General features: G+C 41.3%; 1 protein-coding gene across 1 annotated transcript; it reads left to right on the top strand.

Moving 5' to 3' along the window:
- The first annotated feature begins 10,015 nt into the window (after positions 1-10,015).
- BCIN_02g04280 (hypothetical protein) lies at positions 10,016-15,123 on the top strand. Its single transcript, XM_024691304.1, has 5 exons — positions 10,016-10,054; positions 10,124-10,221; positions 10,277-11,161; positions 11,214-12,748; positions 12,802-15,123. The coding sequence occupies exons 2-5, from the start codon at positions 10,170-10,172 to the stop codon at positions 15,025-15,027; spliced, it is 4,698 nt and encodes a 1,565-aa protein (XP_024547074.1). The 5' UTR covers positions 10,016-10,054; positions 10,124-10,169; the 3' UTR covers positions 15,028-15,123.
- Positions 15,124-15,256: the final 133 nt, after the last annotated feature.

The raw sequence follows: 15,256 nt of genomic DNA, 5'->3' as shown, positions 1-15,256 counted from the left end.
GAAATTTCAGAATAGACTGCAGTGTGAACTATTGGAAACACTGAGAACCGATGTGACTTCATTCTTTCGGCACCGTTGATCTGAACAACTATTTCATGACTTGTATCAAATACAACACAAAATGATGACCACCCTGAATTCAAGTAATTGTGTAACCTTTCGTGGCCTTGTATCTAATGCTTGAATTCGGCTGCCTAGGTATTCAACACCGTAATGCAGCGTGACACCTCATTGTTGACTATGACTACCATGTGGTAATGCCGATCTCATGAAATTCTCGTCTGTCACGAAGCTTTAGAAATCAATAGGGTTCGAAGCGCGAAACGTATCCCAAGTCTCAGAGAGAATGATCGAGAGCGAAAGAGCATATCTATTGTGTCTACCATGTTCCATATAAGAGGGCTCTCGAATGGAGAAGTTTGCTTTGCCTGAAAGTTGCAACAAGTCCACTGCCGAAAAGCCACATGTAGTTTAGCCACACCACATTTCATGTTCTCCACATTATTTTATTGTAATTATATATATATACACTGAAATCGGGCTCCATCACAACAAACACAGCAAAATGTGACCATTCGAGCCTACTCGAACAACTCTCGGTCGTCTAGTTGGTTTATGACGTCAGACTGTAATTGTACATTGTAATCTGGATGTCGCGTGTTCGACTCACGCCTGAGAGAATTTCATTTTTGCATTTTTCTTTTTGCGCTTTACACCTCCAGAGAATGGGATATATCATTAAACGTCTTTTTGGAGAACCCTTTTTGCTACCCATGCATGGGCGGAGCAAAAAAAAGTGACAAAGCGGGGCACTCAAATGGTAGGTGGGGTCATTGCTAAATATCGGGTTTGTATGGACTACCAGTCAGTGGTCGCAATGGGTGGCTTGGGTAGTACGGCTACGGGTGGCTTGGGGGATGAAAAAAGCTATACCCACTAATCAACGGGTGGCTATGGTTATTAGTGCTTCATTTTCGTAGGTTGATTGGGTAAAGTGTATGTACCTAGGTAGTACGGGTATTGCTTAATAAGTTCCATTTGTTTAGGATTTTGTTCTATTAACGTGGTTTAACAGTGGCTCGGCTATATCAATGGGTCGGCCACTTCAAAATACATATAAAATCAGCCTTTTTCAATATTCATATTTTAATTATTAATCATTATTTTTGAAAAAGAAAAGAATATTAAATAATAGTAAAAAATCAGTTATTCAAAAATATAATTTTTTTCCAAATAATTCTTTTCGATTTCAAAAAAAATCAAAATTGTTACGATTTTTATGACAAAAAAGCTTTTTTTATAATAACTATTTTTGAAATTCTAATTTATAGAAACTAATTAGATTTTTATAATCTATATATAATCAAATATTTATTATTAGATTTTTAAAAAATTATATCAATAAATAAAGAAAGTGCATGATTATGTATAGATATATTTTATATGTAAAAATGATAGTCAACTTATTAATATGACCGAGCTACTATTAAATCACATTATAGTAAAGATTGCTATTAATTTCAGTCTTATAAACAATTTCTTTGATTTTGTATATAAAATATATACAAATTGTAAACCTGTGGGTATCCGTGGGTGCAAACTGTTACGGGAGCTGCCTCTAGGGTCACGTGGAAGTGTCTAGAGATCTCTCGAGGTGGTTTAGACTAGACTTCAAGTAGGGATTCAATAAGGTTGTAACTGATTGCAATTCTCGTAACTATAGTAATGAAACTAATGATTGTTCTTGAGCACGAAGCTCTACATTGTAATGAAACCCATTCCATATATAGACCTTCGTCCTGAAGTCGAATCGACAAGTCGAGTCGGCAAGTCGAGTCGGCTTTGTAGTCACATGACACTTGTCCTGTGACTCTTATTGTCCTAGTTTGTCCTTTTGTCCTGGGGCTAATCCCCTGGGGTATTACTAATATAACTTCGCGAAAAGTTTGCAAAGTTATGTTCGGCGTTTCCTAGAACCTATTGTCCTAGGAACTGTATCCTACGTTCTAGGATATCCTATGACTAATACTATATACATGCCTGAGGCTTTCCTTGGGTGCCTAGTGTCCCCCGGTATACTGCAGCTGAATCACTGAGGCCTATAATACCATTATAGCCTATACGTTGGTGATTCTACAGCCTGTTACTAATCCGTCGTAACACTATCCCCTTCTTAGCCTAGCGCTTGTCCCAAGCGTTTATATTAGTACGTCTTCCCTTCTGTATTTAATGTAAGTGAGTGTGATATTTTCTTTTCATTATGCCTCCTGTCCGAACAACTTCTGTTCATGATCCCGCATTCTTATCCGCTCGTGTCGCCCGTTCTGGTAGTAAACGTGAGCCTTGTGCTTTGTGTTTTCAAACAGGTCGTGATTGTTTGGTGGACGAAGAATTGTCAAAACGCTGTTCCGCGTGTATTCGTTTCAAGAAGGGTCGCTGTCACCCTGGGTTTGCGATGCCTTCTCAATATGAATCTCTGGAGCGACAGCAGGAGCAGCTTCGCTTGGAAGAGGAAAAGGCTTTTGCCGAATCGCAAGTTCTTTCCGCTAAGTCCCAAGAATTGACGGCTCGAATTCTTCGTTTGCGTCGTCAACAAGAATTTCTTCGCAAGCGTGAAAAGGAGATGATTCGTCGAGATCTTCGTACGCTAGAAGAGCTTGATCTAGCTGAGGAGAATGAAAGGTTGGAAAAGGAAAAATTGGAAAAGGAGCGTGCGGAGAAAGAGACAGCAACCGCTGTTACTACGTCTACTCCTAGTGGTTCTTCTTTTGGTTTCTTCGACCCCTCGTTGCCTTTGTTGTCTGATGCGGAGCTTGAGGCTTTGTTGGCAGATGTGGGTACTTCAGGTGGAATGCCCGTAGTTTCTCAGGGCAGCTGAGATCTTCCTTGAGTTCCCATGTGTTTTCTGAATGTGGGTAGTCTAACCATTTGATCAAATACTTGACCTTGTTTCTGACGTATTTGCAGTCTAGTATTGTTTCGACATCGTATATGGCGTTTGGGTTGACTGGTTCAATTTCTGTAAATGGCGCATTTGGCGCTCCTGGTGGTGCTGGTTCGAGCAAGGATATGTGGAATACTGGGTGGATATTCATTGTGTCTGGTAATTTCAATCGATAATTAACCGTTCCTATTACCTTATCAATCTTGAATGGTCCTAGTTTCCTGTGGTCGAGTTTATTGCTTGGTCTCTTGGTTTCGATGTTTCGTCGTAGCAAATAAACTTTATCCCCCTCTTTAAGCGTAGGTTCCATACTACGTTTCGTATTGTAGTACGCTGCTGTTCTGGAAGATATGAATCTTAGATCAAGAGCCAGTTGCTCTTGGAGATCTTTCAACTGTTCGACTTGTACTATCGCTGATTCGGCATTAACTTCTTGTGGTATCGGGATTTTATACGCTTGTGGATTAAACCCAAAATTAGCTCGTGCTGGTGTGATTTTCGTGGTTTCCGTTTCCGATGTATTGTATGCGAACTGTGCCATGGGTAATAGCTCTACCCAATTGTCTTGTCGATAATTTACATAGCATCTAAGATATGCTTCCATTGTCTGATTGGTCCTCTCTGTTTGACCATCTGTTTGTGGGTGGAAAGATGTCGATAGCTTTCTCTTGATACCCATAAGTGCTAATAAGGTAGTCCAGAATTTCGAGGTAAAGAGCTTGTCTCGATCCGAGATTATCTCATCTGGTACTCCGTGTATGCTTACTATGATCCTTAGGAACACATATGCTAGTTGTTCAGCATCCCATGTTTCCTTGAATGGTATCATATATGCAAATTTCGTTAGCCTGTCTACTATATTGAGTATCGCGTCGTACTCAATTCCTGTAGTAGGATCTTTTGAGAGTGGTAGTTTGACCACAAAGTCCCATGTGATGGACTTCCATGGCTGAGAAGGCATGTCTGGGGTCTGGAGCTGACCATACGGAGCATGTCGTGATGACTTGTTTCGTATGCAGGTGTCACAATTTCCAACAACTTCTTCAACTATCGTTCTCATTCGTGGGAAGTAACTGATTTCCCGTATTCTTGCAAATGTCCTTGCAATTCCTTGGTGTCCATGTGCCGGCAACCCGTGTTGTTCCGTCACAAATTCCTTGGTCATTTGACTCGGAATGTATACTTTTCCATGAAAGTATATGGTATCATTTTCTATAGTGAATCCTGGTTCTATTGTCTTGCGTATGCGTGTGGCAGTAGCATCCTTGTCGTAGTGTGATTGGATCTGTTTCCTGAGGTGGTTGTCTTCCAACAGGTGTGTTGCTGCAAGCTGTGGTGCATTGTAAACCAGTGATTCGCCGTCTTTCTTGAATATAGCGTATGACTCGTACGTTTTGTTTTCTTGATATTCTGGTTTTCGGCTAAGAGCGTCGGCTCTAGCGTTTTCTGATCCTTTGACATATGAAATTCTGAAATTGTAGTTGGCCATGGTCTCCGACCATCTGACCTGTCGTCTGTTTAACTGCTTCGTTGTGGTGAAGTAAACCAAGTTCTTATGATCTGTATACACCTGTACCGTGTATTTCGATCCTTCCAAATACACTCGCCATTCTCTAAATGCATCGACTATCGCCAGTAATTCTTTGTCATATATCTCGTAATTCAATTCGGCTGGTGATAGTTTTCGGGAGTAGAATGCGATTGGCTGGTATTTTCCATTCTGGCCCGGTTGGCTCAGAACTGCTCCTATAGCGAAATCCGAGGAGTCCGTCTCCACTATGATTTCTTTCTCTGGGTCAAAAGTCAACAGTATTGGCTCTTCTGCCACTGCTTGTTTGAGCGTATCGAATGACTCCTGTGCTTTGGCAGTCCATTCGAAGCTTCCTTGATCTTTTCTGGTTAACGTGGTCAAGGGTGTAGTAATCCCTGAATAACCCTTGATGAATCTTCTGTAGAAGTTGACGAACCCTAGAAAGGATTGTACTTCCTTGATTGTGGTTGGCTGCTTCCATTCGAGCACTGCCTTAACCTTGTCTTTGCTCATCTTGAGCCCTTGGCTTGACACGGTGAATCCCAAGAATTCTGTTTCGGTGACATGGAATTCGCATTTGCTTGGTTTGCACAGCAAGTCTGCCTTGGATAGGCTTTCGAGGATGTTGCTAACGTCCTTAATGTGTTGAACCTTGTTGTTTGAATATACTAGGATGTCGTCCAAGTAGCATATACAGCAAGTATCCAAGTATTGTGACAACACATTGTTCATAAGCCTCATGAAAGTAGCTGGTGCGTTGGTTAGCCCGAATGGCATAACTTGGTACTCGTATAGCCCGTATCTTGTTTTGAAAGCGGTTTTCCATTCTTCGCCTTCCTTCATTCTGATCAAGTGGTAACCATTACGTAGGTCCATCTTGGTAAATATCGTAGCTCCGCCTAATCGATCTCTTAATTCCGTAGCTAATGGAAGTGGATATCGATCCTTCTTAGTGAGTGCGTTAAGCTTTCTATAGTCTACAACTAGTCTATCGGGTCCATCCTTCTTGGGTACCCACATAGTTGGACTGGCCACTTGGGACGCGGATTCCCTGATCCATCCCTTGGCTAAATTGTCGTCGATGTACTCTCTGAGCCTCTTTAACTCATCGGCTGACATTGAATAAATTGGGGTGTGCACAGGCATCTTGCCTTCCTCCAATATTATCTCATGATCCCATGGCTTGTGTTCCGGTAAAGCCTCATGGATCCCTGGTTCTTTGAAAACATGTTCATAATTCTTGTACTGTTCTGGTATCGTAGGCTTTTCTTTTGCCTCGATTGCGATTTCGTGCCGTGTCGTTGGCTTCTGCATTTGTAGAGGAGGTGTACTGGCCTTCGCTCTTAATGGAGGACCCTGGACTGGGTGTCCTACGTCGCCGGTGTTGTTCGCGTTCAACTCTCCTTGGCGCGTGTTACGTCTCGCGAACGCCTCTAGCGTGTCCCTGTGACCGCTTTTGCACTGATCAAATGTCACAATTCCTTGTGCCCAATCTATTTTCGGATTATGTGCCTTTAACCATGGCATTCCTAAGATGATCTGTTGTTGGCCCAATGGCACAACGTCAAGCTGTATAACCTCTGTATGTTGGGTTATGCCCATTCGTATTGGGATTGTCTCCTGCGAAATCTTTCCGTCAGACCCTGCTAGCTGTCCATCAACTAACTGCAATCGATAGGGGTGTTGTTTCGTTTGAAGTGGTATTCCCAAGTACTTTACAGCTTCCGGTGCAATAAAATTTCCTGTAGCCCCTGAATCTATCATGGCTGATTGTATGTGTCCATTTATCTGAACCTTGCAGTATATCTGTCCTGCCTGTCCCGTAGCATTTAACTGCTGGGTAACTTTGCGAACTTCTTGCGAAGTTATATTGGGAGTTAAATCCTCGCATGTTACATTATTCTGATGGTTCTTCGTCTTTCTCTTCTTAGGGGACCATCCGGTTGCTTCTTTATCTGATCGATGGATTCCGCAGAATTCATCATAGCAAGCTGTCCAGCTCATCGTGGCGTGGTCTGCTTCTGCCTCGTCCTGATGACTTTCTTCTGTCACAGAGGGTGTTGGGGTTCTGTAATACTCTTGCTCCCATAAGTCTATTGCATTCATGCCCTCTTGATTTCGTGGTAATTCCTTTAGTAATTGCTGGAATTCCTCAACGGTGAAAGTCTCAGTATTTTCGGATTTAGTTGGATTTTCTGGGATTGTAAAGGTAGCGTTAAGTTGGCCTTTGCCGAACTTAGGTTTGAAGTTGCCCCTTTTTCCTCCTGTCTTCTTGCTTCGGCAGTCTGCTGCTCGGTGCCCTGCTTTTCCACATTCAAAGCATAAGTTGTTTTCTCGTCTTCGTCTCTTTTCCGAGTCATCGTTCCCGTTTGTGTAGTGCGTGGCGTCTAGTTCCATGGGGTCTCCGTATCTCTGTGGATTGTAACGTGGTCTACCCTCATTTTTGCGGTAACGCCCTTGCTTCTGATTTCCTTGGGGTTTGTATGATCTCTGGCTTTGTCGATATCTGTAGAGACGATCATCTGATTCGATGGAGTCCTGAATTAGATCGTTCAGATCTGTACTCTCGGCAGATCTTTCTAATTCCAGTCTGACTTCTGGTTTGAGTCCCTTGCGGTAGTGACTCATGATAGCGATTTCGTCCCACTTGGTTGTTCCAGCATATCTTCGAAATTCCGTAGCATATTTCAATGCTGATCCTGTCTGCTTGAGGTTGAAGATCTTATCTTCCGCTACCTCTAACTCGTTGGAATTTCCGAAGATTCTACGAATCTCTGTCTTAAATCCTTCAAAACTATTGAAGATTGTTCGGGTGGGTTGCATACGATCCTTATCGTCATGCTCGAAATAGTCGCGCAAATATGGTTGGATCCATTTGGTTGCTTCACCTCGAAGGTATGATGCGGCCCATATACTCTTGGATTCCTTGGTAGTGAACTTGTCCTCATTGAATCGAAAGTAGATCTCAAGTTGTAAGAGGAAAGTATCGAGCTCTTGTCGACTACCTTGGTACTTGTCTGGTAAGGCGATCTTAAGGGTTTCGTTGATAGTGATCTCCTTTGGGGCGTCGGTCATCTCGATGTCGTTGGTGTCTCCGGCAGATTGACCTGTGGCGGTAGCTCTGGATGCCATATTAGCGGTTGGTTATCGAATCGGTACTTGAAGCAGAAAGGGTGCTCAAAGTGTTACGGGAGCTGCCTCTAGGGTCACGTGGAAGTGTCTAGAGATCTCTCGAGGTGGTTTAGACTAGACTTCAAGTAGGGATTCAATAAGGTTGTAACTGATTGCAATTCTCGTAACTATAGTAATGAAACTAATGATTGTTCTTGAGCACGAAGCTCTACATTGTAATGAAACCCATTCCATATATAGACCTTCGTCCTGAAGTCGAATCGACAAGTCGAGTCGGCAAGTCGAGTCGGCTTTGTAGTCACATGACACTTGTCCTGTGACTCTTATTGTCCTAGTTTGTCCTTTTGTCCTGGGGCTAATCCCCTGGGGTATTACTAATATAACTTCGCGAAAAGTTTGCAAAGTTATGTTCGGCGTTTCCTAGAACCTATTGTCCTAGGAACTGTATCCTACGTTCTAGGATATCCTATGACTAATACTATATACATGCCTGAGGCTTTCCTTGGGTGCCTAGTGTCCCCCGGTATACTGCAGCTGAATCACTGAGGCCTATAATACCATTATAGCCTATACGTTGGTGATTCTACAGCCTGTTACTAATCCGTCGTAACACAAACGGGTATTTTGAGCTACTCATAATGGTTGGGTATTGGGGCGTCTGATTGGTTACCTATTAATAATGGCTTGGGTTGGGTTTTGAAAAATTAGTATGAAATCCATTCATTACGATTACTGCTATCAGTATCATTTTTCTTTCCTCCTATCTGTGGGTAAAGGGGCGTCTCAGTTTTTGAAAGATTACCAACTACTCTGTATACTTTTATATGCTTTTACCATATTTAGTTCTAGTAAGTAATCTGTTCTGAGGAATCAAGTGCATCCCAAGGATCATTTTGGGAGCAAAAGTCACATGTAAAACCTCGAGTAAAATTCTTCACCCCTCTTCCTTTTACCCACTTACCATCGACACAGCCCTCTGTCACAGCAGGAAAATCATGCATGCCGAACAGAATAGTCTGACCGTGAGCACTGCCACTTCACATCTTCCCGAAGAAACAAAAATGATGCTTCTCCAACGCCAAAGCTCTACAGCATGTTCAATTTCAGACCTCAAGAACAGCAAAAGGTAATGATGCGTATCATTACTAATAATGGACTAGCGGCGAATCGAACGCCGGACCTCTCCCATGCTAAGGGAACATTATACCACTAAACCACAAGCCCGTTTTTTGATATGTGGCTGTCGGAAAAAACATTAATGTACTCCCGACAGCCGCTGCTTTTAAAATAGTTTTCCATAAATCGTTTTCCGTAAACGAACACATTGAGGTTATATCCTCATTTTCGTATTACGGATTTTTGTTTAAAAAAAAAAAAAGTTTCTTTCCTGAAATACTTCAGGATCTGAAAATAGACTTCCGTCATTTTTTGGGAAGATGACAATCGACTACCTTCTATTCTAATCATGTTGGAAATTGGAATTTTCAATATGGTATCCCTCATACCATATTTATTTAAACATTTCCCTTTCCCCGTTTTCGTTTTCGAATTCACAATTTCTACCACATCACAACATTAGACTGATAATTTACTCGGGCTACTGACAAGGATATCGGGCGGAATGGGGTTGTTCTAAGCAGTACTGAAGAACTATCAGTAGCGGGGTTGTTTAAGCAGCAGGTGCTGGAAGACTACCACAATGGAAGTAGAGATAGAGGATAGAAGAATACAGAGATGACGAAGACGACGGAATGGGGAAGCAAGGAGTAAAAGCACAAGCACGGGAACCAAGAGGATCCTTAAAGTCAGGCAATAATCAAACACATATCTTTCCTATCACAAGGCCAGCGTATTATCACGTGACTATTTGGGAATCTGATTATTTCGTATTATCACAAGATCGATTCGGACTTCTGAACATAAAGATATTAATACGACACGTGCATGTCACATAAGCTATGGATTTGATCCGTTTGCATGTACCGAATCGACTAGTCTAACGATTCGTGATTGATGATTGATGATGCTGAATCATTGTGATTTGGAAGCGCTGAAATGCCTGAACGATCGCAGGTGTCTTGCGTGGTAAAAGCCACAAAGTGGGACTTCTGAAAATAGTGTCGAATAAGTGTTAGAACAATATATTGTTCAAGCAGGATGAGATCCTAGAATCTATACCAAACCACAAGCTTTTTTCTTGATTTTCTATCAGGCTAAGTTTGTCGTTGAGTCTGCCAAGGCGAGCAAGGCCATCAACGGTGCTTTTGATGATCTTCGGTCACGCACCAACAGGTTGGGAATAGGCCCACCAGGCTACACCTGGGGAATATGTGTAGTTGGGTTGTTTTGAAAACCACCTATAATATAGGCCTGTATCTAGTTGGGTACATTGTAAAGTGGCTCGTCTTGAGATCCTTGCTACTCTACAATGTAGCCAATATAGCCTTGTGAGTTAGGATTTAAGATGTTGAAAGATATCAATCGATTCATGCTGAAGTCTTACATTATATCTATAGATTTATTCTCTTAGATATTTGTGGAGCTAGAACCCAATTCAACGTGATGGCTTTGCAAGGGTTGTCTAAGGGTGTTTCTGAACAGTATATGCTACAACGTATGTGAACATTTCTTGACTAAACATTATAACAATTAAATCTAACACCCTGTAGGGCACGACCGGACCTTCAAAAGAATTCTCGAGGAGATTTCCGATTTAGATATCCTTTCCCAAAAACATTCCCCGACAGTCTTTCCTGTCTATGCACACGCCGCAGAACATGAATTTGTTGCAGAGATCTTCGAATGGTTGAAAGTCGGTACATCAAAAGTATTTGGCGACCGATCACCATTTCAGTATTGGTATGGTCGCGAGAACGGCACTGCAGGAAGTGATATACTATCAAACCAATTCTGTTTACTACCAAGGTTTGTCGAAGTGGAGGACAGTCATGATATCAAGAGTGTCGACAGAGTCATTATGTTCTGTTCAGAAGTGATTCAATACTATCTCGAAGATGAGAGGATGAAGGGATACATCGAAGATATCAAAGAAGTTTATTTTAAGTTTGAAAAAGAATGTCGCCTTAAGACTTTGGGTGGTTTGGAAGAATTCAAGGAAGAAATACGAAAAATTGCAAAGGAATATAGAACAAAAGATGGTTATCACCGTGTGCTCACTGAACTAGCTTTCTTGGAGATTCGCTCTATTCATATGGGAAGAAACCATGGGATCATCCCGGTCTTGCTCAGTGGGGATAATATCGATTATCTTCCATTTTTCGAGACTGACGATCGTATTTGGGTATCGATCAGCCTCAAGTCGAATGACCAACCTACGAACTCAATGAGTCTCAAACATGAAGCATTTCTGAAACTACTATGTCAAGTCTATACCGAAGACTGGGAGCATATCAACGCGCTTAAACAATGCTATAAAATCTGCACCAAATTTGAGTCGAATACTCCACCAGAAAAGTTCGAAAATATGTTGGAGCGAGAAATCTTGAGGGTAACAAAAAAAATAAATCATAAAATGAGAGGTGACTTTCGAATAGGTTGGTCAAAAACTCTTTTCGTTTTACTGATCCAATTGACATTATATTGCAGGTGCTCAGCTTCACCAGCCTTACAATGCTACAGCTACCGCCCAGAGAAATCGTTGTTTAGCTGCCTTGCGGACTACGGATCCACAAGCGGACAAAGAACGTATCCAAGAGACTAAAGGAGGACTACTCGGAAATGTATCCAACTGGATTTTCGATAACAATGATTTCCAACAATGGCGCTACAATCAAGACAATTCCCTGTTGTGGATCAAAGGAGATCCTGGCAAGGGAAAGACTATGTTGCTCTGTGGTATAATAAATGAGCTGCAGAGATCGGATGAGGCCATCTTAGCCTATTTCTTTTGCCAAGGTACCGACGAACGTATTAACAATGCTATAGCTGTTCTACGTGGCCTCATCTATATGCTTATAAGTCAACAACCTGCGCTTTCCTCGCATTTACAAGAGAAATTTGAGGTGGCTGGCGAAAATCTGTTCAAAGATACCAATACATTCACAGCTCTTTCTGCGATTCTCAAGGCCATGTTAAAGGATGAGAGCTTGAAGCCAACAATCTTGATCATTGATGGACTTGACGAATGTCAAAATGACCTATCGCGATTACTTAGCCTGATTGTTTCAGGCTTGTCCATTTCTTCTCGTGTTAAGTGGCTTGTCTCTAGTCGGAACTGGCCTGAAATTGAAGAGCAGTTACAACGGGCCGAGCGGGGAACCGGACTCAGTCTCGAGTTGAATAACGAATCAGTATCCGCTGCTATCGAGCTATATATACGAGAGAAGGTCGAATACCTTTCCAAAATAAAGAACTATACAGGAAAGAGGCATCATGATGTTGAACGCTATCTCATAAAAAATGCGAGTGGAACCTTTCTTTGGGTGGCTTTGGTCTGCCAAGATCTTGAGAATGCTCGACTACCCATGCCTTTGGAACTACACAACTTCCCTCCTGGGCTTGACTCCCTATATCATCGAATGCTACAGCAAATCAAAGATATAGGAGATGGATATATAACCAATATCTGCTTTCAGGTTCTAGCTATTATGGTAATAACATATCGACCTATTACTCTTGACGAACTGGTATCTTTAAACAATTTGGATGAAGTCTTACCAAAACAAATCATACAATTATGTCGTTCTTTTCTGATTATTCGAGAGCAAAGTATATTCTTTGTTCACCAGTCAGCGAAGGATTTTCTTTTGAAAAAGGCTACTAAAACTATATTTCCCAATGATATTAGCGAAGTCCATAACAAGGTATTTCTAAATTCGATGACCGCTATGAGCAAGACGCTCAAGCAGGATATATACGACTTGCAGTATTCCGGCTTTCCTATCGATGAAGTTAAGCAGCTCGATCCCGATCCATTGACTCCTATACGGTATTCCTGTATTTACTGGATTCACCATTTAAGAGATGGCAATCGTGAACAAAACAGAGAACGTATTCAAGATAACAGCAATATTCACGAATTCCTCAAAAAGTATTTGCTATATTGGCTGGAGGTTATGAGCTTGATGAGGAAAACTTCAGAGTGCATCAATGCAATAAATACCCTCGAGTTTTATGTTCCAGTGTGTTAATACTATTTGATAGTTCTTGGGAATTCAGCTAATAAATAATAAAGGCTAACAGAGGTTCCGAACTCTATGCACTCATACATGACGCTAAACGCTTCGTCCTTCACAATCGAACAGGAATTGAACAAGCTCCTCTTCAGATATATTGCTCAGCTCTTTTCTTCGCTCCAGAAAATAGTATTGTTAGAAAAACCTTTCAAGAACATATTCCAAATTGGATTTATAGAATATCGAGAACGCAGTCTAATTGGAGTTCTACCCTTCAAACACTTGAGGGTCATTCCGATTGGGTCGATTCAGTCACCTTCTCATCAGATGGCACAAAGCTAGCTTCAGGCTCTAGTGATGGAACGATTCGGCTTTGGGATACAGCTACAGGTGAATCACTTCAAACATTTGAGGATCGTTCCAATTCAGTCAACTCGACTGCCTTTTTACGCTCAATCACCTTTTCACCAGACGGCACAAAGATAACCTCATGCTCCAGCGATGGAACGATTCTGCTCTGGGACACAGCTACAAGCGAATTGCTTCAATCATTTCAAGGCTATTCGAGCTCTGTTTATTCGGTTTCATTGGATGGTACAAAAGTAGCTTCAGGCTCCAATGATGGAACGATTCTGCTCTGGGATACAGCTACAAGCGAATTGCTTCAATCATTTCAAGGTCACTCGGATTCAATTAATTCAATTGCTTTCTCACCAGACAATACAAAAATAGCTTCGGGTACTGAGGTGATTAAGCTTTGGGATACAACTACAGGCAAATTGCTTCAAACACTCCAGGGTCATTCGAATCTAATAGATTCAATTATTTTTTCATTAGATAATACGAAAATAGCCTCAGGATCTAGAGATCAAACAATCCGATTATGGGACATATTTACAGGCAGATTGCTTCAAATATTTGAGAGTTATTCAATTAATGAAATTATTCTCTCGTCGAATAATACAAAAATAGCTTCAAGATCTAGTGATGGAACAATCCGGCTTTGGGATGCAACTACAAGTAAATTGCTTCAAATACATCAAAATCATTCGAGTCCAATTAATTCTATTGCCTTCTCATTAGATGGTACAAAAATAGCTTTAGGTGCGGAAACAATTAAGCTTTTGGATACAACCACAGGCGAATTACTTCAAATACTTGAAGGTCATTTGAGTTCAGTTTATTCAATTGCTTTTTCACTGGATAATACGAAAATAGCTTCAGGCTCTATTGATAAGACAATTCGACTTTGGGATATAGCTACAAGCGAATCATTTCATACGCTCGAGAGTTATTCAGGTTCGGTTAATTCAACTACCTTTTCATCGGATAATAGAAAAGGAGCTTCAGGCTTTTATGGCGGGGGGGTCCGGCTTCGGGGTGCGGCTATGTGTGGCTCGCTTGAAACGCTCAAAGTTCACTCGGATTCTATTTTTTCGAATGTTTTGTTACCAGATAGTAGAGGAAAAGCTTCAGATTCTTGTAATCAATTAGTTCGGGTTTGGGATACAGTTACAGACAAAGCATCTCAAATGATTCAAATTCATTCAGACTTAGTCGAATCAATTGCTTTCTCGCCAGATGGTACAAAAGTAGCTTCAGGCTCTTTTGATAAAACAATCCGGTTTTGGGATGCAGTTACAGGCAAATTACTTCAAATTCTTCGTCATTCGAATCATGTTAAATCATTTGCTTTTTCGCCAGATGGTACAAAAATAGCTTCAGGCTCTTACGATGGAATGATTTGGCTTTGGGACACAGCTACAGGCAAATTGCTTCAAATATTTCAGAGTCATTATTCAAATTGGATTGATTCAATTGCTTTCTCACCAGATGGTACAAAAATAGCTTCACGCTCAAACAATAGATTCAATAGGACAATTTGGGTTCGGGTCTGGGATATAAATACAAATAAATTGCTTCAAACATTCCAGGATCATTCGGGTTCAGCTACTTCGATTTCTTTTTCATCAGATAGCACGAAAATAGTTTCAGGCTTCTATAATCAAACAAGTCGGCTTTGGGACATAGCTACAGGCGAATCGCTTGCGTCGCTCGAAGACCATGCAGGTTTAGCGGTATCCTCAGCCTTCGAACGGGGCATATCAAACCATTGGATAACTGAAGGGTCGAGTAAAGGAGAGCAAAATATTCTTTGGCTGCCTCCAGATTATCGACCCTTTTGCACATGTTTCCATAAGGGATCTTTAGCTATGGGTTTTTCCAATGGTAACGTTTTCATTTTTAAATTGGACACAAAAACAGGTTTCGTGGTATCTGGGTAAAAATCAGTTCTATTATATTTGTAAAGGTCTTAAGGCATGGTAATGAAATGAAGCAATTATCTACACTAGAGAATAATAAACACTATACAAAGAACAATCCCCACCTCATTAAGAGCTTTAAAGGTAGCGTCTACCTTTTGGCCTACCAGATGGGATGAAATATCCTCGCTTGTCGTTTAGTCCATTGTAATCTTGAAATGAATTCGTTTACATGAGCGCGGCACAGCGC

Source organism: Botrytis cinerea, chromosome 2, assembly GCF_000143535.2.
Source record: "Botrytis cinerea B05.10 chromosome 2, complete sequence".
NCBI lineage: Eukaryota > Fungi > Ascomycota > Leotiomycetes > Helotiales > Sclerotiniaceae > Botrytis > Botrytis cinerea.
This window is presented reverse-complemented; position numbering and strand designations above follow the sequence as displayed.